The sequence below is a fragment of the Ostrinia nubilalis genome, chromosome 1, assembly GCF_963855985.1.
Source record: "Ostrinia nubilalis chromosome 1, ilOstNubi1.1, whole genome shotgun sequence".
In the NCBI taxonomy this organism is placed as follows: domain Eukaryota; kingdom Metazoa; phylum Arthropoda; class Insecta; order Lepidoptera; family Crambidae; genus Ostrinia; species Ostrinia nubilalis.
In genome coordinates, this window is record NC_087088.1 from 14,910,953 (window position 1) to 14,933,267 (window position 22,315).

General features: G+C 34.8%; 1 protein-coding gene across 4 annotated transcripts in view; it reads right to left on the bottom strand.

The window, feature by feature from the left end:
* LOC135073795 (uncharacterized) overlaps nt 1–22,315 on the bottom strand; it is a 222,019-nt gene that overhangs the window by 105,531 nt on the left and 94,173 nt on the right. Inside the window, exon 1 of one of the 4 annotated variants that reach the window (XM_063967986.1) lies at nt 17,894–18,003. The exons of the other annotated variants lie outside the window; for them this stretch is intronic. Coding sequence (XP_063824056.1) covers nt 17,894–17,970 — 77 coding nt within the window. The 5' untranslated portion in view covers nt 17,971–18,003. Of the gene's footprint in view, nt 1–17,893; nt 18,004–22,315 lie in introns of those variants that run through there. 4 annotated transcript variants of the gene reach the window in all.

Here is a 22,315-nt window from a genome sequence, read left to right on the forward strand (position 1 = left end):
GAAGTTCCTATAATCTTATTTGTCAGCCTAGTGACTTTAGACTCTGGACAGTGAAAGTACAAAATGCTATATCGTGCGATGCGAAATAAAATTAGTACCTAAATGAAAGTATAACTACTTGTTATCATGTAATTAAGAGCAATAAATTACAATCAAAATCAAGGAATGATAGTTCCACTCGTATAAAGCTTCTGCCGAACACGCGCGATACTTTTTAAAGATAAGGCTTATTTAAAAAGTGTCTTTATTCTAAAGGTATTAACTTAAAAGAAATCAACGAAGATTAAAAAGTAATTGCCCTTTTTAAGAACATAACTTATTAACAATGACAAAACACCAAAAAGCATTTAGCACAAGATCAGACCCATTTAAAAACCACGATCCTATTATCGATACAGTTACAATGTAAGACTTTCTAGCAGATTAAGTTACACGTAACAGTATTATGAAACGAAACAATAGGAGCAGTGAAAGCTTGCTATCGTTTAGTATCTTCATCAGCAATCATTCAGGATTAATAGTTGCCATTCGTCAAAATTGGCCGTCAATGCAGCGGCTGTGAGAAAATTTGGGAGATGCGTAGGCTTAGCTTAAGTACGCGCACACCGTTGATTTTTAGTTGGCCGATAGTTGTGCCCGATTTTAATTTGTATGAAGAATCGGCCAAATCGAATCGGCGTAGTGTGCGCACTCCCATACATGCCCATACTGATCAACTGCCCGACTAAACTATCGGCCGACGAAAAATCAACGGTGTGCGCCTACTCTAAGTTTAAGCAGTACAGTCAGCAGTGAGTATTTATTACTGGCAAATATTATACTCTAAGGCTGGGTTGCACCATCGTACTTTAACTTAGACAAACCTCAAAAATCTGTCAAACTCCTTACAAAAAACATCGGTTATCGTTAATTTACGGTCAAAGTTAGGTGGTGCAACTCAGCCTAACAATCTGATAGTAGGTAATTTTCAACTTCAGTTAAAAAGGTTACACAATAACATAGTTATGGGGTCTATTCCACTTTGATAACCAGGATTTGATCATCAAAGTGTACTTCTGGAATAGACCAATTATGGACACGGTGGACATGGCGTCCTATCAATTACTCTTCTTTAAAATTTTCAGCCGGGGGTGGAATCGATCCCTGGCTTATTGGCTTAATTTTTTTTTCCATTGAATTTGTCACCAACATATTACTGCAGTCTGAAATTTCCCGACTGAAATTGACGGACGACAAGGTATATCTAACTACACCATCTTTTACCCTTCTTGTAATAACTGATATTTTGCAAAAACCTTTAGTTTTAAATGTTAGCGACTGTACCAGTGGGTAGCTTCTCTAGACAAAGGCGCTTCCTTCCGAACAATGTTTGGCATTGGGCGCGACATTGGCTCTGTGGCCCGTGTCTAACGAGCTAGCTGTTCCTCCCATTCATAGAGCCTACAAGACGGTTTGTTTACGATGTTCGCAATAGTCACCGCCAATAAATCTAGCTATCCTGTGGATAGCACAAAAAAAGCTGACAACTATCAAAAAAAAAAAACTAAAGATTTAAAGAATCCGTTTTTGATGTAAGATTGCCAAATGTTATTGAAGTAGGTATACCAAAAATCCCAACTAATATCCCAACTAATATTATAAATGCGAAAGTAACTCTGTCTGTCTGTCTGTCTGTCTGTTACGCTTTCCCGCTTAAACCTCGCAACCGATTTTGATGAAATTTGGCATAGAGATAGTTTGAGTCCCGGGAAAGAACATAGGATAGTTTTTATCCCGGTTTTTGAAACAGGGACGCGCGCGATAAAGTTTTTCTGTGACAGACAAAATTCCACGCGGGCGAAGCCGCGGGCGGAAAGCTAGTAAACTATAAGACTAAGCTCTATTCACTTTTTACAGTTAAATTATTCCTAGCAAATAAGGAAATGTAACCAGCCTCTTTACTTCTGTACCTCACGTACATACTTTTAATATTCAATTTATAACCACGTCCACAGTTTACGAGTAGGTTACTTCATGTTCCTTATTCAAACCGTTATTTTATTTTTTGTGTGTATTTTTTTCTTGTGTTCAATAGAAGAGTAACAGACTGGCAACTTTTAAAAAAAAATGTCATGTCTTCATAGAAATCGAGTAGGTCGTGCTTCGAAAAAGGCGCGAGGCTTTTGTTTTTTTATGTGTCATTTTTATTATAATCTGTGCAAGTTTAGATTTCTAGCAATTATTTTATACTGCCCATATTTCACTATAAATACATCAAAGGACCTTTAAGATTAGCACTCAAATATAAATTATTTCTGTAAGCTACTGGAATACCTCCAACGAAGGCTTGCATTTAGCTTAATCTTACTTCACAGCTCAGAGTTGTTTTTACCCACTTGACATATTTCCTAAGATCTAATGTCTAGGCCAACATACATGATTGATTTCAGCGCCATTAATATAAATAGCTTGAAAGTGGAAAGCACCGTTTTCTTCTGCACACAATTTTCTTATGAAAGTCAATGGTGTTACTAATTGAAGGGGTATTGTAAACAGAAACTGTTAACACATATTCTTTGACAGAAATTACCTAATTTGAATCTTCCAGTGACTTGGCCCACTTCTAGCTTGGTCCATGGGCAAAGCTAAAAGTGGGTCAAGTAGCTGGAAGACTCGTTAATTTCACCTGTAAACATATTTTTAATATCTGTAATATTTCCAAGTCCAAATAAGTAGAGTCATTTTGACTTCTTTTGAGTGCCACTCAATTAAAACTCTAATTAATCAGCTTAAGGTTAGTTTTTGTATAACAATAGATCATCGATATATCGGTCACCAGAACAGTTATACTCACAAACTTCTACAGTAGGTCAAATGCACTTTCACAGTGATACCATCTCATTGTAGAGTCAACAGCATATCAGACTATACATTTTTCTTGCAAAATAGCCTTTATTACAATTAGATAAGACTCCACTTTGTTAAGCTTGATTTGCTGTCGTCTGTACAATCAGCAAAAGATTTATCTTATAATACCGCAAAGCGAATATCTAGTGTTGTCGTAACCTGACATCGATGTATCGATAACCGATTTGTTTCAATATTTACAATAGTCTTATCTCTTGTTAGTATCTGTGTCGATTCAATTGATACTCAGTACTCTGCATGTAGTTTAGATTGTTGATTTATTATAACCTTAATTTATAATCAGGTTGGTCAAACTGGTGTAACTGGATAGTCGTTAAATACTGTAAATAAATAGAGTGAATAGACAATAAACTATTCTCTAATGCATGTTGTTTTCACCTTTAATTAAGTTTGCATTTAACAAGTGTCGTTTTTGTAAGTTATTCTTGTGAACCTTGTTGATGATCAAATAAGTGAATAATTCATTTGAAAAACGATCAAAAACATAAGTTTGCAGACTCTATATTACTAGCTACAAGTCTAAAACATTATAAATCATTTTATTGATAGTAAAACTATGTTTTCGTCCATATCCAATGATCAAGATAGCCGTATTCGAATAAATCACGATCGATATGCAGATAGTTTCGTCCGCTCGAAGTTTCACAGAAGGCAAGGTGCCTACGAGATCGATATGATGTAATTGACATCCGATATTGGTAAATCGATGCAAGTTTTATCGATTTCAACAAACTCACGATTATTATGTGTTATGTTATGGCAAATACGTATCTGTTTCGTTATCTAGGGATATTAAGTTCTCTACAATTAATAAATTGAACGTGTCATTTAGTGGAATACATATTTATGATTATAGTTACTAGTTCTTGCCCGCGTCTTCACCCGCGTGAAATTTAGTTTGTCACAGATCGTCATACTATAAATTATGCCCGCGGCTTCACCCGCGTGAAACTTAGTTTGTCACCGAACGTCATAAATTATAGCCTATATGTTATTCTGGGTTATAAACAATAATACTGTAAAGTTTCATCAAAATCCGTTCAGCAGTTTTTGCGTGAAAGAGTAAAAAACATCCACACAAACTTTCGCATTTATAATTATTAGTAGAATTAGTAGGATTTACTATGATTAAGTTAGGGATAGCATAGGATAGCCTGTAACTAATGTTACAGGTTATCCTATCAACTTTATTAGTAACCAAAGATACTTATGGCATGGTAGTACAAACTGCTAAATAGGAAATCTACAAAATTAAGTGTAAATTATAGCAAATTAAATGGTTAATAGTAAGTTAATAAATAAGGTATAATAAAACTTTGACCCAAAAATATCAACTTCAACGATAGAAATAAAATCAAACGACATTATCAATATTTATCTGCCTCACCTGCAATTATAGCTCCTTGTATAATGTCACACTCCACATAAACGATTTGAAATCACACAAAAAACACGAATTACAACTTAAGTGTGTATAGACGCACGCGCATACCTCAGTTAAACTCATACCTGTCGAACCGAGTATGGTTGATTACTGACTGGCAACCACTATGAATGCCGGATTTTGTAATATTATGAAAGCAATACTTACATACACCGAACTTGTATTGATTTGATATCCTCGCGCAATAACATAGCTACAACGTTCGTAAGTATTTAGCGGTATTTATGAGCAAATTAGCCTTTTATAGAATTTTCTTTAAGACTGCTAAATGAGCATAAAGTTTCTTTAAAATACCAAAATACAAAGGTAGGTCATTAGACTTTTCTTATCATTCATCGTACTATTTCATTCGATCCAATTCATGTATTTACAACATTTTGAAGTAATTGGCCTTAAAGATTGGAAGATCTGACATTAACAGTGGTTACTCAATTACATATTTCTAATTATAAATTATTGCTTTGCATAGAGAAAAGTTACAATGCAACATATAATTTTACTACATAACACTGAAGTGTATTCGGACAAAGAGAGTAATTTTAGCATCACAAAATATCGATCAAATGACTCTAATAATACAAGCTCTAGTTTGGCATAAAAGAAATCTTACTGTAATTTCGCTTGACCTCATAATGTCTATTTTCTAATTAATAACCCACCAATCAGTGTCAAATTATTAAATTAAAAATACTATGGCATATGCCAGCCTTCTGGAGAGCATCTTTGAAGCACTAGAGTTGATTCGCATACGAATTTGATTTGATTTGATTTGATTTGAAATTACACTATCAGAAATCGAGGTAGGTACGGCTCATTCCCAAAGGTCCACAGCTCTATTGTTTAAAAAAATGTATGTTTACACTTTGATTCTCAGCGGGTCCACGGCATAAAAAAGCATTTTCTTAATATATTTTAAAATTTAATGGACCCGCTGGGATAAGATTATAGAGTCGTGGACCTTTGGAAATAAGCCTTTGAAATCTTTTTGTGAAATCATTAAAACCATTAATTCATTCCGTACAGACTCAATCAACACCATGTCTTCTCTAGACAGTTCATTTTTTATTTTGTCAATTGTATAATTCAAACTTTACATCCACACCTTAAATTAACACAAAACCAGTAGCAAAATTTCGCAAGGACTACCATGCAAGGTCGATTTGCTAAGACAGTACTGAACAGAACATCTTCAATTAACACCTTCTTTACATGACAATGACAATTAATTGAAATCTTTGTTCAAATTTTGTTAAGCTACAGTGAATTTCTTGAATGGGATTTCAAATTAGTTGTTTTATCGTTTTCGATTCCGTTTCTTTCACGCCGATTCTATTATTGGAAGTTTCGTAAATTACTTGTGAATATAATGATCATTATAATGTATTGATAACTTTGATCAAAACGATCATTCATTCAAATGTCATATAATACCAATATTGCTTTATCTCTCACATATGATAGAGATTCATTCGTACTTTAATGTCAAACAAAGAAAACTGAATCCATCTAAAAAAAACAAAAGACGATCATAATAACAAAGCATACTGGCTGAAAAAAGTAATTCTGACAGAACACAGTCATATAAATATTACGAATAAGAAGAAAAAAACAAAACAATCCCGCTCAAAATGAGCCCAATCCTTCATACAGCATCCCTTATAAAGCGCCTCAGTAGAAATACTGGCCAATAACAAGCCGTTTAAAAAAAGATAATAGGGCTATAAAAGAGATTGGACGCCACGTGCTGGCCTAATAACGCAATGCCTTCACGTAGGGGAATAAAAAAGGCAAGAAACCTGCTCCGTTAAGCGATTCCCGTAATGACTGGCCGTCTAGTAGGGTAACGGGAGACAGGGTAAAGTATCGAGCGATCGATACATTTTCGAATGAAAGTTTGTTTGATAAAATATTTGTTTGATAATCATCATAATCATTTGTTTGATGATCATTTATAACGCAACACTTATTGATTAGTTTTTTTTATTAAATATTAATACGCACTGCCAAACAAGTTTCTTTTTTATTTAGAAGCAATCAATAACGAATAAATAGCTGTGTCCTTTCAGTCAAATAGAAACTAATAAAATATCAAAGCTCATGGTTTTATTGCAATTTAATTTAATTGCAAAAAAATATAGCTGCGTCTCTAAAATGTTATGTGCCCATATTAAAATATCATCACATCCATTTAACTCAGTCGACCTTCAACTCATTTTAATAAAGTTTAAAATTATGATGATAACTCAATTTTGATTGGGCAAAAGAAGTTGTGAATGTATGAATCTTAATTAAGTAATTGAAATTTGATATCACATTAATAAACCGTGAAAATTTGACTGTTCAGAAATGAGAGATAAAAATTACAAATGTTGGTGTTACGTATTTGTTACAAGTTGCAAATATATTGCTATTTGCAACTATCATAAATATTAGCAGATAATTAAATACCTAAACTTTTTGAATGTCAACCTGTGTGAATCTGTGAAAATCCTGTGTCTCTTACAAGATAAAAAGATAGATACTTTAATTGAAATTTAACGTTAAGGGGAAAGATAGTTTGTCAGTTTATATCAAGATTTAAGATCATGTAACGTTGTACAGAATCTCTTTGACAGGCAATGTTAATTTAATAAAAATCTACATCACTGCGAAGTCGAAAGTAAATTATCGACTACATTCCCGTTTACACTATCGACGTTGTCCAGAATAGTCCCTCGAAGGCTTCAAACGTTCACCCCTCGATGTGGGTCAGTGTGCCCGCAAACAGGTCCTGTGACGTCACTACACACTATCGTATGCGGAGGGCGCGGTTTTATATCCACAGATTAGTTTGTGTTTATCAATTTCTTTTGTTTTTTTAATCAGTTGTTCCAGAGATAAGAAAAAAATAGAAATCCATGTACCTATTGAGATATACTCGTTAAAATACTTAATGCGAATCTATGATAAGTTTTTGGAATGTTAGTCTTTCGATATGGTGTTAATACACTTACAATGCAACTGCACTTTCATTTGTTAAGTTTTTAATTAATAAACACACACGGAACAACGGCTTATTAAATTTAACAGCATAACACGAAAATTAATACTGTTGTTTAATGTTTATTATAGTCGTCAATCAAAGCATTTTGTTAATCGTGTACACGATACGGTTGCGATTTTTATCATCTAATATACTTATCGCATGCGTTAACCGCACGCAATTTCAAATCTCTACACATAACTTGAACTTGTTTCCAAGTAACTGTAATTGTTACATGCGTACTTAACTAATGTATTACGAAACGTTTAAAAATTGAAAAATGTGAGAGAATTCTTCAGAATCTCCAATTCAAATTAAGACGTGTTTCTATTATACTAAAACAAAACAACGCGAGATGTCGAAGATTAAAGTATTGCGGATGAACTCTATGTCTCAAGAAATACAGTTTAAAAATGAACTGCGTAGGGTAGACCAAGTCCTTTCGACATAGTTTTCAAAAGAAACCATCCTTTTGACGATTGGACGCGTTCTATTTTTATTAAACACGTTTTTGTTTGACGAAAATGTTTTTCGCAATCACTTTTCGAAATGCCTTTCGCGCGAAGGATCGTGGCTTATCAGGGCCAACATTAAGTAAGGTTCTTACTACGTTTGCTCAGGTATTTATTTAATTTGAATCAAAAATTGTAATACACGATCATTTTTATATAGGACAACATAATCTCACACCGTATACCAATCATAACAACTGCCACATTTTCTTTTAAAATGGCAAATAGGTACCTAAGCTATAGGTTTCACTTTCAGTCACCTAATTTTCAGCCTAATAATCACTTTGTACTAAAACAATGAAAAACCTATTTATTTTTAGTGTACTGTTGCAAAATAAAACCTAGGACTACTCCACTTTAAGCACACAGTTAGCACACTGCATTGTGCTAAATATTCGAATTAGTTTCTCAATAGATAATTTCAACACAGATATTGACAAGATCTTCAATTCTGATCTTAAGTAAGCAAGCTAACTAATGCCGCTGGTATTTCCTGCAAGTACCTGTCTGCTAAGCGTATTGTGCGCACGCCCACGCGGGCTTGTATAGCGATGTACACACGACAGCACATCAGGCTACCCATTTTTGTTGCAAACTCGCCCCTATTACAACTGCACAAGAAACCGCAGTGGTTACGTTGACGTGCCGTCGTCCGTAGGCAGTGCTTCTCAAACTGTAGAGAAGAGAAAAGCGGTCGGCAACACATGCCCCGTGAATGTTTTGTAAATAAGTTACAATTATCAAAATAAATGTATCAATTTCAGGTCAGGTGGGGATTCTTGGATGGCTTGAACATGGAGTGCAGGTGCGGTTTTGTTCCCCCGTCGATGAAGCACCTGATGTCGTGCCCTAAGTGCCCAAGCAACTGCACTCAGGAGGATTTGATGAGTGCTGCTGACAACGCCTGACATGCCGGCTGACACTGTGTAGGTTTGTTGTCGACACGAAAAGAAGAAGAAGAATGTATCAATAATAAGTAAGCTTTTCTTGAACGCAACGCAAGTGTGGCCCGCGCTCGCCTTTAGTTTATTTTGCCACATTGTAGCCCTTGCCTGTCAAAAGGTTGCCGACCGCTGCTGTAGAGTGATCTATTTTGGAGGTAATATCGTAATCTTTGTTTTGAGTTTGGATGGTAAGTATGTACAGATTGTACACCTGTAGCATCTTGTAGTTATAAGTGTGTTTTAAAATATATAGGTTCCGTTTTTGCCATTTGGCTACGGAACCCTAAAAGTGAACCGAAAAACTGATGTGCATGAAAGTGAGAACTTAAAGTGAACTTTTATTAAAAAACTCATAAAACTCATTTATTTTTGCAAATAGGCTTTTATAAGGCACTTTTACACGTCCCATCGTTTACCGTTTTCACCCTTAATGTTGAAAAGTTTGGAAACGCATGCGCCAGATCAAATACAATAATAATAAAGTAGCGGCGCGCAATGCGAAAGTGTGTTTGGAACTCTCTCTCATTAAATAGTCTAGGTTTCTAGAGATAGAAGAACGGATTTAGAGCAATTTAGCTATAAAATATGTATAATAAGATTTCGTTGAAGATCTAAAGACGGACTTGACGCTGTCTCAGATAGGTGTTTTAATCAAGCTACCCTACTCTGAACATAAAATTGGCAGGTTTATTTCTTCTATTTTAAAATTCTTTATTCAATGTTTTGTGATATTCATTTTAAGGTTAAAATTCAAAAGTTTCAAGATTTTAGTCATTTAAGTCGGACTGATCTTATTGTACGAGTAGAAAGAGTTTAACCTGTTGGTATCATCATCATCATATATTATTTTTGAAGATGATGAATACCTACATGTTTACCTCCTTCTAAAAATCTGTGTCGTGACACGACCTACTCCAATATGGTGACTAATCTGCAGAGTTCTTTTTGGCACATTATCTATAAAATGGCTTTCACTGTTAATGATAGATTATACAGTGACAATAACAGTGCATTTGACATTTCACATTTTGATACACACGCCTACATTTCCTCACAGAATAGAATATTATTCAGAGGCGTTACCGGACCAAATTCATAAACTAACAGTTTTGTATCCGCAACTGTCGACTGCCTATCAAACACTGATGATTTGTTAACATAAAATTTAAATAACAAGCTGTGTGTTTGTTTAATACAATAGATGTAAGTACATAGATATTGACACGAACTTTGCTCTACAAATGTCATGTGATAGTGAATCTAACATGTTATATGTCGAAATTCTGCGTCAAAATGGTAATACGACGTGTCAAAGAATACACAAGGTCGACTACATATCGACAGGACAGCTGATGGCATGTCAGATGAACCTTCTACCTAAAGGTAAGTAGTAAGTATTTAATGCATCTTGATTAACAGATGTCGTTTCTCTTAATTTGGATAACTAGGTCGATTTTACTGATCAAAAAAATAGCATCTTCTTTTACGAAATACTCAATGTACTTAGACTAGGCGCAGACCACCGATTTTTAGTTGGCCGATAGTTGGGCACGATTTTAATTTGTATGAAGAATCGGCCAAATCAAATCGGCGTAGTGTTTGCACTTCCATACATGCCCAGCCCATACTGATCAACTGCCCGACTAAACTATCGGCCGACGAAAAATGGATGGTCTGCGCCTAGGCTTAGACTTACAGGATTATGTATGTATGAGATTAGATATCAGAGTATTTATCCTAATGTGCTGTCGTTCGTATAAAGAAAATTACAAAAATGTAGTTCGTATTTCCAGTGACTCTACCTATAATAATCACAAACAATTTACACTTAAAATATTTGTGTAGATTAGGTAAGCTCCCAGAAAAGCATCTCGATTCATATCGAAACGCAGGGCACATTTTGTACCTTTACATAATGCCAAAATTAGACTTTACTTTGTCTGGTTAATGTCAGGCATTAGTTCCACGGAATGCCACGTCGCTGTAATCACCGTGCGCCTGCGCGTCACGGTCTACCCACGTGGTTACGCAAAAGGTTACTGTAGGAGTTGACTTCGGATCGGTTTGGAGTTGAACGAATTGTATGTGAGCTAATAATGGCAACCTTATGCAGGAAAATTATATTTGAACATAGAAATTCTACTTCATAAAATGCCATGTAAATCTCCCTAACCATGCTGCCTGCCTGACTAGACTAGCCAGCGAGGGAAGTCTTGAAAATTCCTGCCTTTGGTAAATTATAAATTTGGCGGGCTCCTGCAATGAAGACTGTGTTGGTGATGATGATGACGATGATGTAAGATAAATGTTTGTTTAAATTAACTGGTTCTTACTCTATTGATTAAGTAACAAGTGAAAATCTGCAGGATTATTAAATTTCAATCCAACAAACGACAATCAAATTATTATTTTACAGACAATAACTATAAAGTCTCTAAAATTTATAACCATGTCAGGTGTTTAAATTGACTTCACACCTGCGTTAATTTCGCAATTCATCTCCAAAGGGGTCAAAGTTGTTTTTTCGTCCTCAAAATATTGCTATCTGATACCCGACACTTACAAATGTGTACGAAAAGATGTCAAGGGACTGAGTAATGTGGCCAACTGGACGCGATCCGCTACTTGTTGGGCCATAGAGTACAAAAGTGCAGATGGTCCAATCAATTTAAAGTTTCTTTTGTCAACGTATTATTATTTCCGTCTTTCAAAATAAAACAGATCATTAAAATGCTCAGCAGGTAATGCAGCTGACATCGACATAGCTTCCTGCAGGTGGAGTATTTTGTGGATTTTAAATTGCTTAATTGTATTGTCACGTGGTGAAAGGTTTAAAAGTCAAGGACAATTTCATTATTTGTTCTAATTAAAATGTATGTTAAATTAAATAATCTTGAACTGAATTTCATCTACATCGGTCAAGCTGCTTATTTCCAAATGGAAACAAAATGTAAACGCAGCCTTATAGACTCGTATTACATTATCAAAATGATGTTTTTAAAATACATCATAATATATTCTTATTATTATAAATGTACGGCAAATGCTCTACTCTGTGTCATGCAACTTACTAATACGCTATCAGTCGCTACATCAGATCATATTCGTGGTTTGCAATTTTATTAGCAAATGTTTTTATCTGTTTACGTAAAAACGTGATAAAATTACGGTTTTGACATTTTAATAACTTTTCAGCACTTGAGTTTTATGCGAGAAATACTTATTGTAAAAAGCTTTTGCATACGCGAACGTTTGTGAGGATGAATGGGTGTATATTACGCCTTGACTCAAAAAAACTAGATGAAACTTTTTACGAAAAATAATTATGACTTTAAATACAGCATTAACAGAAAAAAATAGACAACTGGCACAAATATTCCTAAAACTAGGTCCTGTTTCCTCCACAACTGAGATTTTCCAAATAAGGTCAGGCGCAGACGGTGCGACTGGCAGCCGCGTCTGGTTTCCGACAATTATACTTCCATAAGTTGTCGTTGGCCTAAAATGGTCTTATCAACGGCTGCCATTCGTAAACCCAAGCCTATCGTGAGAACTGGCAGAATTGCGTGTATCATTGTGTATTATATAAAACCTCTAAGGTGTGTGTTGTGACGTTTTCATTTGTTTTAATTAAGACATCAAACTGGGAGTACGGTAGACTTAAAGATTACCCGCGTTTTATTTGAAGTAGTCTCTTTGCCACAAATGAAACTCTTTAAAATCGAATTAATCAGTATCTGTTGTTTTTGGTAAAAATGGTCAAATTAAGTGAAAAATTAGCGATTTTGACCTAAATAACGTGATCTACATTTTAATCTAGATAAAGTCGTTTCTCTTGTGATCTAGATCAAGTTAAAAGATAAGAACTATAAACCTCTTTTAAAGTGTTCCATAAAAAAATACCTTAATCTCTTCACAGCTCATACATTTTGATTATTATCAAGTTATTCACGTAATAAAAACCGTAATAATGCTTGAGCCCAATTGAGTACTACAATACTCGTAATTGTTTTATTCCAATAAGCAATGGTTCTATTATCAAACTAAAGGCGTGCTATAAAACTTCCTAAGTTCAAAATTGCGCAATTTAATTTTATAGGCATTATCATTCTTCTTTAATTACGTCATAATGTATTCGTAGTCCGAATATAGTATAAAAATTATGTCTCATTCATAATTTAGCAGCGAAAGTCATTGTCCGATATTAGGTAACTTCATATTCCGTGTTTTCACAGATTTTTATATAACAATGAGTTTGTGGCGCGAATGTTAGATAAGTTATTATGTTGCCCGTTTGACGTAGCTTATTAGTTGAGATGAACGCAATGATCTCATAATGTAGAGTAAGTATTTAAATGCGTATTGGACTGCGCAAGATTCCTTTTGAGAAGAGACTAAGCCTAGGTGCAGAACACCGATTTTTAATTGGGCGATATCTATACTTATAATAAATCTGTAGAGAGGTCAATTCTGTACATGAAATATATTTTCAAAATAAGTAAAATTTTATAAAAAAAATAAAACCGACTCCAAAAAACCTACACTAAAAAGTAGAAAAATAATTACTAATTACCTACTTATTTATTAGGACGAATTATTAATATTTATGTAGGTATACCATGATTGATACTTTTGGAGTCGGTGCAGGCAAACTTTACATGTTTCATAATCTTGGCACCGACTCCAGAAGTATCAATCATGGTATACCTACATAAATATTAATAATTCGTCCTAATAAATAAGTAGGTAATTAGTAATTATTTTTCTACTTTTTAGTGTAGGTTTTTTGGAGTCGGTTTTATTTTTTTTATAAAATTTTACTTATTTCTTGCTTTTTAGTTAACTAATTATTACCTTGATGTTACCACTGAAGGTAGGCAGTACATTGAGACCAGCATATTCTTCATGTCTAGTGTAAAATAATATTGCCTACAAAATACAGGTTACCATATATAGGAAACCTAAAAAGACCTATAACCGTCAGCCCACCTTAAAACATGAAAGAATACAGCTATTGGTCTATTTGTACTTATAATATTTAAAGAATTATCCTACAACTCCTAAGCATTAAGGAGTTGTACCTACCATGACCAGTTTTTCTTCAAATTCGCATGAAACCACCCTTTTGATAATACCTATTCAACAAAAAAATAATCGTTCAAATTGGTTCATAATCGGCGGAGATATTGCGTATAAAAAAGTTCATCCCCAATTTTCCACCCTTGGGGGTGAAATATTTTCTTCAAATTCGCATGAAACCACCCTTTTGATAATACCTATTCAACAAAAAAATAATCGTTCAAATTGGTTTATAATCGGCGGAGATATTGCGTATAAAAAAGTTCATCCCCAATTTTCCACCCTTGGGGGTTGTTTTTTTTATTATTAAATTTAAATGGGACCACCCTTGAGGTATTACCTATACGCCGAAAAAAGATTTGTTCAAATCGGTTCATAATTGGCGGAGTTATCGCGTAACAAACATAGAAAAAAAAAAAAAAACATACGGGTCGAATTGAGAACCTCCTCCTTTTTTGAAGTCGGTTGATAACTATCAGGGGGTGATTAGTGATCGATACTGATGCTAAAATGCAATCAGTAAAATTTTTGTCTGTCTGTCTGTCTGTCTGTATGTTCCTTATAGAAACAAAAACTACTCAACGAATTTTAACGAAACTTGGCACAATTATTCTTCATACTCCTGAGCAGGTTATAGTATACTTAGGAATTCTCACGGGAACGGGAATTAGCGGGAAAATCCTTTTGTGTGAAAAATCTAAACCGCTCAAGTTAGACGCTTGAAATTTGGCACGCAGGTAACTTAGTAAACTTAAAGCTTAGTTACAACCGGATATTGCAAAATTCGCACGGGAACGGGAGTTAGCGGGAAAAACATTTGTATGAAAAAATCTAAACCGCGTAAGATAGATGAAGGGGGTAAAACGGGATCCACGCGTACGAAGTCGCGGGCGGCCGCTAGTTCTAAATATTTGTTGGGTCGGGCTGTGTGAAAGTGTGGAGATTCTTTATACAAATTAGAATCGGGCCCAACTATCGGCCAACTAAAAGTTAGTGGTCTGCGCCTAAGCTAAGAGACTTCTATTCTTATTTATACTGGTTTCCACTCATTATGTTTTTTTGTTTACATTGTCCTAGTCGTAGTAGTAGTAGCTTTAAGCTTGTCATAACTTGGTGTCTTAACAATGGTTACTACTAGTAACTAATATCCCACCAAAAACATTCTGTAAAAAACTAGCCAAGTCTCGATGGAGCTGCTTGTTTATCTCTAAAAAGTAATGAAATCTAGACAAAGTCGTGCCAAGTCTATGGTTCCTTCCTGCGATTTCTTTATTATTATAGTTAATGTTGTGTGACTTGGCCGTTGAAGTGTACAAAACCAGGTGCTCTATGACACCATTGCACCAATCTGTCGCCAGAACCGCTATCCATTGATGATGGAAAATTGCCACTTGGAAAACGTTGATTCAATAACCAGTCAATTGTAGGCTTAATAAAGCTGCGTATTTCAATAATACTTATGTATGATTATCTTAATAAAGATTGTTCAACGGCCAAGTCACACAACATTAACTATAATAATAAAGAAATCGCAGGAAGGAACCATAGACTTGGCACGACTTTGTCTAGATTTCATTACTTTTTAGAGATAAACAAGCAGCTCCATCGAGACTTGGCTAGTTTTTTACAGAATGTTTTTGGTGGGATTTCACTCCTTTTTGTAGAATGTGGCATAATTATTTAACGTCGTCGTCTTTAAATATTATCGACATTTTTTTACGATATTAAACAGTTAAACACAAATAAACTCAACGACCTTTAAAATGGACAATGAATCAGAATGGTTTTAATATCATAACCTTAACCTTAGCGAACCTTACGATATAATAAACGAAATAAACGAAATGTAAATAAATTACACAACATTCAACTTAATCGACGGGGGGGTCTAGAAAGGAAAAAAAATCTGGACACCGCGGTGCAGAAAATCGACGCTCAAAGTGCTAGCGCCATCTAGCGGTGAGCGGTACAGGCGAACACCACGATGCCGGTGTGGCGCTAGTAGTATTGATTATGAATTATGGTGTTACTCCAGATCTTCGATTTTCCTAGTTTTTATAGTTTTCCCTTAATGTGGCCATTAAACCCTAACTCTGTACCAAATTTCAGCTCTCTGAGTTTATGGGAAGTACTAGTTCTATTTTGATGATCATCAGTGAGTGAGTGTCATAAATGCGAAACTTTGCTTTCGCTTAACTTCGAAACTAAATGACCTACAGACTTGAAATTTTGGATTTTAAGTCTGTGATTATAGCTTACTAGATAACGAAAATTTCAGCGTTCTGGTCTTATCCAGAGGTTCTCAAATAGGGGCCTGAAAATGCGGCGAAATGGTTCCAGTAAAGGATGGTACGGCAGTGTTTGCTTCGCGCTCGACTTGGCGGGGGCACTGCCGTGCCCCCAGATAGAGCTAATTATACGCTTAGAAATTAAATATAGATATTTTAATATTAATTAATTTATCTACTGTGTGGCAAAGCTTAGCTATACTTATCCAGCAAAAATACTCAAATGCGGGATAAAACATTTTCCTAAACAGTTAACGACGTATAAGCTTAAATTAAATAAAGAAACATCTTTAACTATTAAATCTAGAGTTATCGTAAATCCACATCAACCGGAGCATGTAAGTAAGTAATTGCCTCACACGACAATTATACAATTAACAACCGACTCAGCATTAAGATATACACACATCATTTAACTTATACAACACCATAACATGCTTTAATTCTAAGCATCTTAGATATAGAGTTCAAAACAAAACAGTTTTTATCGACAAACCGTCGATAAACTATACATTATATAACGTTTCCGATAATATAAGTAAATTGATTTATCCACATGTGAGAATATTTTTATTTAACAAGATGATTGTGCAAGCATATACGGAGATGTCGTTGGTAATTATATGTATTGTTTAAGTTTCATTAAAAGAGGTAGAAATAATGAGCAATAAATCTAAAAAGCTGGAAATATGACTGTGTTTTAGTGCGAGTGAGCAGTGATTATGTCGAAGGTCGTAGGATTGAAATGTCAGGTGAATTAACAAATAAATGCCAATATTATCGCATATCTTAACAATAGTCAAAAATACTTCAATTGTGATTACTTTGGAATTTAAAATTATTTAACAGGTAAATTGAATGCTTGTCAGTCAACAAATTCAATTATCTACATTAACATTAGTTACGTATGTCAAATTTATAATTTGTGGGAACATAATTTAACTTTTAAAAGGTGAACCTCTACCATTATCCTTTAAAAGCATCTAGTAAAATATTACTAAGTTGTAATGGCTGGACAAAAAAGGATAATATTGACATCTCAGTTAATAAATCTTCCTGACACGTCAGCACACGCCTTGAGCGACGTCTCAATTGGAGGCGATGCTGACAAGCCCGACGGCTACTTACAAAGAAGCTGCCTTTGCGAATACTCGTTTTTTTTACTATCTCATCAATTACCTAGCTAGACCAAACCAGACAGAATTGAACTAGATCTCTCATCTTAGGTACCTAGTGAAGGATAATGAAAATCTTTCAATTCCGTTATGTTTTCAAATATTGCATTCTAAAGCTGTGTTTCCCTATTATTTACAACTAAGTACTAATCATTGTGTTATCCTTACTTACGTGGACTCCAAAAACACCAAATTGAGTTAATCGAGTCAATCTAAAGCTTATTTCGTCAAATTTTTACTACCAATCTTTAGGAATCGTTCGTTCGTTTGTTTCAGCCAAATGACGTCCACTGCTGGACAAAAGCCTCCCCCAAGGATTTCCACAACGACCGGTCCTGCGTCGCTTGCAGGAATCTATAGCATCACTTAGGCACTCACTGCAAAAACACAGACCTGCAATATCTATTGTAATTGTAACTACACACTTTACGCTTCCGTAATACTAATTTGCGCAAAAACATTTAAAAAACACTTTTGTAAGGTCTACAGATGACCTTGAAATCCAAAAACTCAAGGACAAACCTCGGCGAGGACATGGAAGACGACCGCGAGAGCGGCTTCTTCCCAAACCGGAACAGTCTGTGGTTACGCAATTCCATCTTCAGCACTCACTGAACACACACGACCACTCACTGCCCACCAACATTGACGACTAGCATCAATTAGAACACTATTGCAATCTAATTAACATAAAAATTTCAGGTTTTAGCCTTAATAAAGTCGTTTAAATAGCATTGTAATTGCTCACTATCCCTCTCTAACGCGTGCCATTTTAGCAAAACAAAAAGAGAGGCAACATCACACGCTGGCGAAACAATGTCGCAAGCAACATGTTCCTATTAATTAAAAGTGTGGTTTTGTTTGTAATTGTTTTATTCATCGTGATAATGATAAAGAAAATGATTTAGAACAGTTTTGGAGATGTTTCGTAAAGTAAAACATAGTTTTCGGTTGTAATTGAACATGGTCCGTCGCTCTGCAGACGCGGCAACGCAATCCAAAACCTTGTGTTGTACGCTAACCGTTTAAATCTATTGTGAAATCGAAGTTTAGTGCTAAACAATTAAATACTGTTAGCGTTTTCTGTGGAATATTTATAGATTTAATTGTGTAGTGCCGATGAATAGTTTCTGGAAGATTAATATTAAAATTCAGTTTTGTGTAAACCACGGCACGTCTCGTTATACACTGTGTCATCTTGTTGTTGAAATATGCCATTTTGCGACGAAAATGTGTAGTGTATTCTAATTGATGACAAATAATTGTTAATGTATGTACTAGTTAATAAATAAATCATCGAATTAATAATTTATAAATCATTAACACGTAAAAATAACAAAAAAATAATAAATAAATAATTATTAATTATTAGTTTATCGCTCTCTTATTGTATTTATTAACAAGCGGAAATACACATTATTTTACATTTTACAGCCGCGTGAAAAGCGCCAAGTGCATTTATTAACAAACAGTTCAAGCAAGAACTTTAAGCTCTCCAAAGCTCACACTCCTTACAAGTACAACACATGCTAATTGCGAACTAGGAAACGTCCACTATTCAGTTGTAACGCATAGAAATGCGTCGCGATTCACGTGCCAGATACAAGCGCAGCCTTAAACTTGACGCTAGCTTAAAAGCTCGTATTCATAACCCGGTCGTAAAGTTGAGAACAATTTACGAAAATTGAGCTTGAAAATATTTTAGCCTTGTGAATTCCGCCTTCAATTTATTATTTGCGTCGTCAGGACAGTCTGTCCTGGATTTCATCAGTTTGAACATGCTCAAGTCCAGGACTAAAAAGATTGAGGAATACTGGTCTTAAATTCAGTTGCAAGATTTATCCTACACTAACTAACAAGCGAAGTCAATATAAAGCTTGAATAAAGGTAATTTTAGGAATTTGATTTGTCATATTTAGGGAATGTATTTATTTTAAACGAATGCCAACGATATCATTTTCACCCTGTTTAATCAATACAATTTAATGACACTTCATGAATTCAGCTCAATAGCGTCATAATAGTGGATCAACCGAAACCTGTTTTGAGATACCTACAGCAATCTGTATCCAAAACAGGGCTCGGTTTATAACTAGCAAAGTTAGACCAAAGTAAACAAGGAAGTTCTCGGGTAGTTTATATGAGGGTTGACGAAAGATATTATGAGACAACACATTCATCTCTGAATTCCAAGAAGCAGTTGCCTAGCTCTGGTCCACCTGTGGTCTTCCTCGAACGGGACATCTTAACGGCATAGCAAATTATCACTTGGACTACACTTAATGCAAATGTTATGCTATGCATAAGTACGCAAAAACTACTTTGAGCTTTTTTATTTTTAAAATTTCATCAACCTTAAGAGTAGAAGTAATAGTTTGGCTTGGCGACTAAATAATGATAAAAAGCCAACATAATTTGAACAACTTTAAATAACTTGATAGGTTATCGTTTTGATACTGTGACAGAAATTACACTTTTGATTTTATTCTCTGTAACATTTATGTTATGATTTATAACAGGATTTTTAATACTATTAATGCAATATTAACTCAATTAAATTATAATTTAATTGAGTTAATATTGCATTAATAGTATTAAAAATCCTGTTATAGGGCCTTAGAAATAGAGATGTGATGAAAGTAGTTTATTGGAAATAAAATGGGAAAAGATTAATGCATTCTCATTTAATAAAACAAATTTCTTTATAAAAATTTCACCCAACTCAATTTAACAAACGAAAACCTCTTAACAAATAGTCAAGCTACGTAATCGACATAAATAACGTTTTTTCAGCCAATTAGAAACCAATGAGTGTGAAACGTAAACAAATAAAACAAACGGCGGCCATTACAACCGACTGCGTAAGAGTTTATGTTTTTACTATTTTCCTTTCAAAAGTCTGAGGCGATGAAAATAACGGTTTGAAATTGTTGGTATTTTAAGGATTAGGAAATGTCAAGCTAACATGAAAACGTTGAAATAATTTTGGATCCTAAAGGCATAAATAAATAATACCTACGCAGCATGGGACGTCCACCCACAAGGTGGATCGACGACCTGATAAAAGTTGGAAGGCGCTGGATGCAGGCCGCTACCAACCGTGCGATGTGGAAGTCATTGGGGGAGGCTTATGTTCAGCAGTGGACGTTCTGTGGCTGAAATGATGATGGTATCTACCTAAGAACGAAAGAATTATGAAGTACATTTTTAAATAACATGTTATTTAATTGATAATGATTTTTATCTACTTTTAGTGATAGACAGACATACTAGTAGTAGTATAATAATTGTATTTGGCAAGACAAAGATTTTATAGTAATGCAATTTTAATACCAACGCCTTTAGGAACAGGGAACTTATCATTACTGACAATAGCATTAAAATTATTTACTTACAGACAAACTAAACCAGCTTCTTCTCGCTCTAATAGTCGTGACGTAACAAATTGAATTGAATAACAATAAAACTATCGGCGATCAATGAACGGAAATAATTGAAAGAACTTACGAGTGCTAAGAACTTTAGATTTTGAAAACAATACTGCTTCTTGGGTAAGTAAGTATATAAAACTTCTAACATGCCTAGGTACTGACAAATTGATTAATACCAAAGTAGAATAAAACTTTACTGTGCAAGGAACGTAGCTGAGTTGTATTAGCAAATAATGTGTTTCTAACGACACTAATGCAAGCAATGCGTGTACGCAGGCGATAATCTCTCAAATCTTACTCGCTGGTGCGATGAACAGTAACATTCAGATATTCACAAAAGATAAAACAAAAACATCACTTTCAGGTTTCACTCTACAAAGACACAGGTTATTCACTGAACCATCACTATGGAATCCCGATCTAGGCCGTACAAAACTCCAAAACAACAGTTATGCCGCGCGCGCGCAGCTATTGATCACGTGATTAGTATTCAAGGAGCATGCGCCTAATAACGGTGCGGTACAAAATTGTGGACCGCAGTGACACTATTGTGCGACGAAAGGAACGTTATGTAACGTGCTATGGGCCAAGGCCCTGGGTTGTGCTTCCTAGGTGTGAGCTATCTATAAAGACACACTATTACTTTACTGGAAAATACGACAACCCTAAACGGTTAGTGCTGGACTTAGAGTAGGCGCACACTGTTGATTTTTCGTCGGCCGATAGTTTAGTCGGGCAGTTGATCAGTATGGGCATGTATGGGAGTTCGCACACTACGCCGATTCGATTTGGCCGATTCTTCATACAATTTAAAATCGGGCACAACTATCGGCCAACTAAAAATCAACGGTGTGCGCCTTCTCAAGTTTTACGGGACTAACGTAAGAAAGATTTCCCGCTTTTTTTAGCCACTGCAGTTTTCTTTTAAAGGTCATCGAGCAGATAGGCTTCATCAAGCAGAGGTCCTATAGCCAAAATGTGGTCGCTTTAAAATTGTCCTACCATGATTGATTTTATTGGTAAAAATGCATAAACACAACCAGGTACTCGTAAGTATTAGGTCTGTTAACGGTACACTTCGTTTTGTTTTATTCTCCTTAACAAAAAGTGAGTCAAGTTATGAATTTCACAAACTGCAATTTTACTAATTATAAAAAACTTCCAATCTACTGAAGAGAAATTGTAAATCTGAGCTTTTGTAAAGCAAGAAAGCAGCTACGATTACTTTAATACAAGGAAATACAAATCAAACCTTTTCTATGGGAATTTTACAATAGTAAGTTATAAGGTCACGGTTTCTTAGAAATTAAGTCATTAATCATGCGATGTCACTGTACGCGAACGACAAGAATCCACCCCATATTTGGATGATCCTACATCAGAAAGATATGATCTAGAGATTATGTATAGTCGGTATCATAAATATAAAACCTTTTCAATAACAAAACAAACATTATCTGTATCAAATTCTAAAACGATCATCCTTAGTAAGTAGATCAGTCGTAGAAGCACC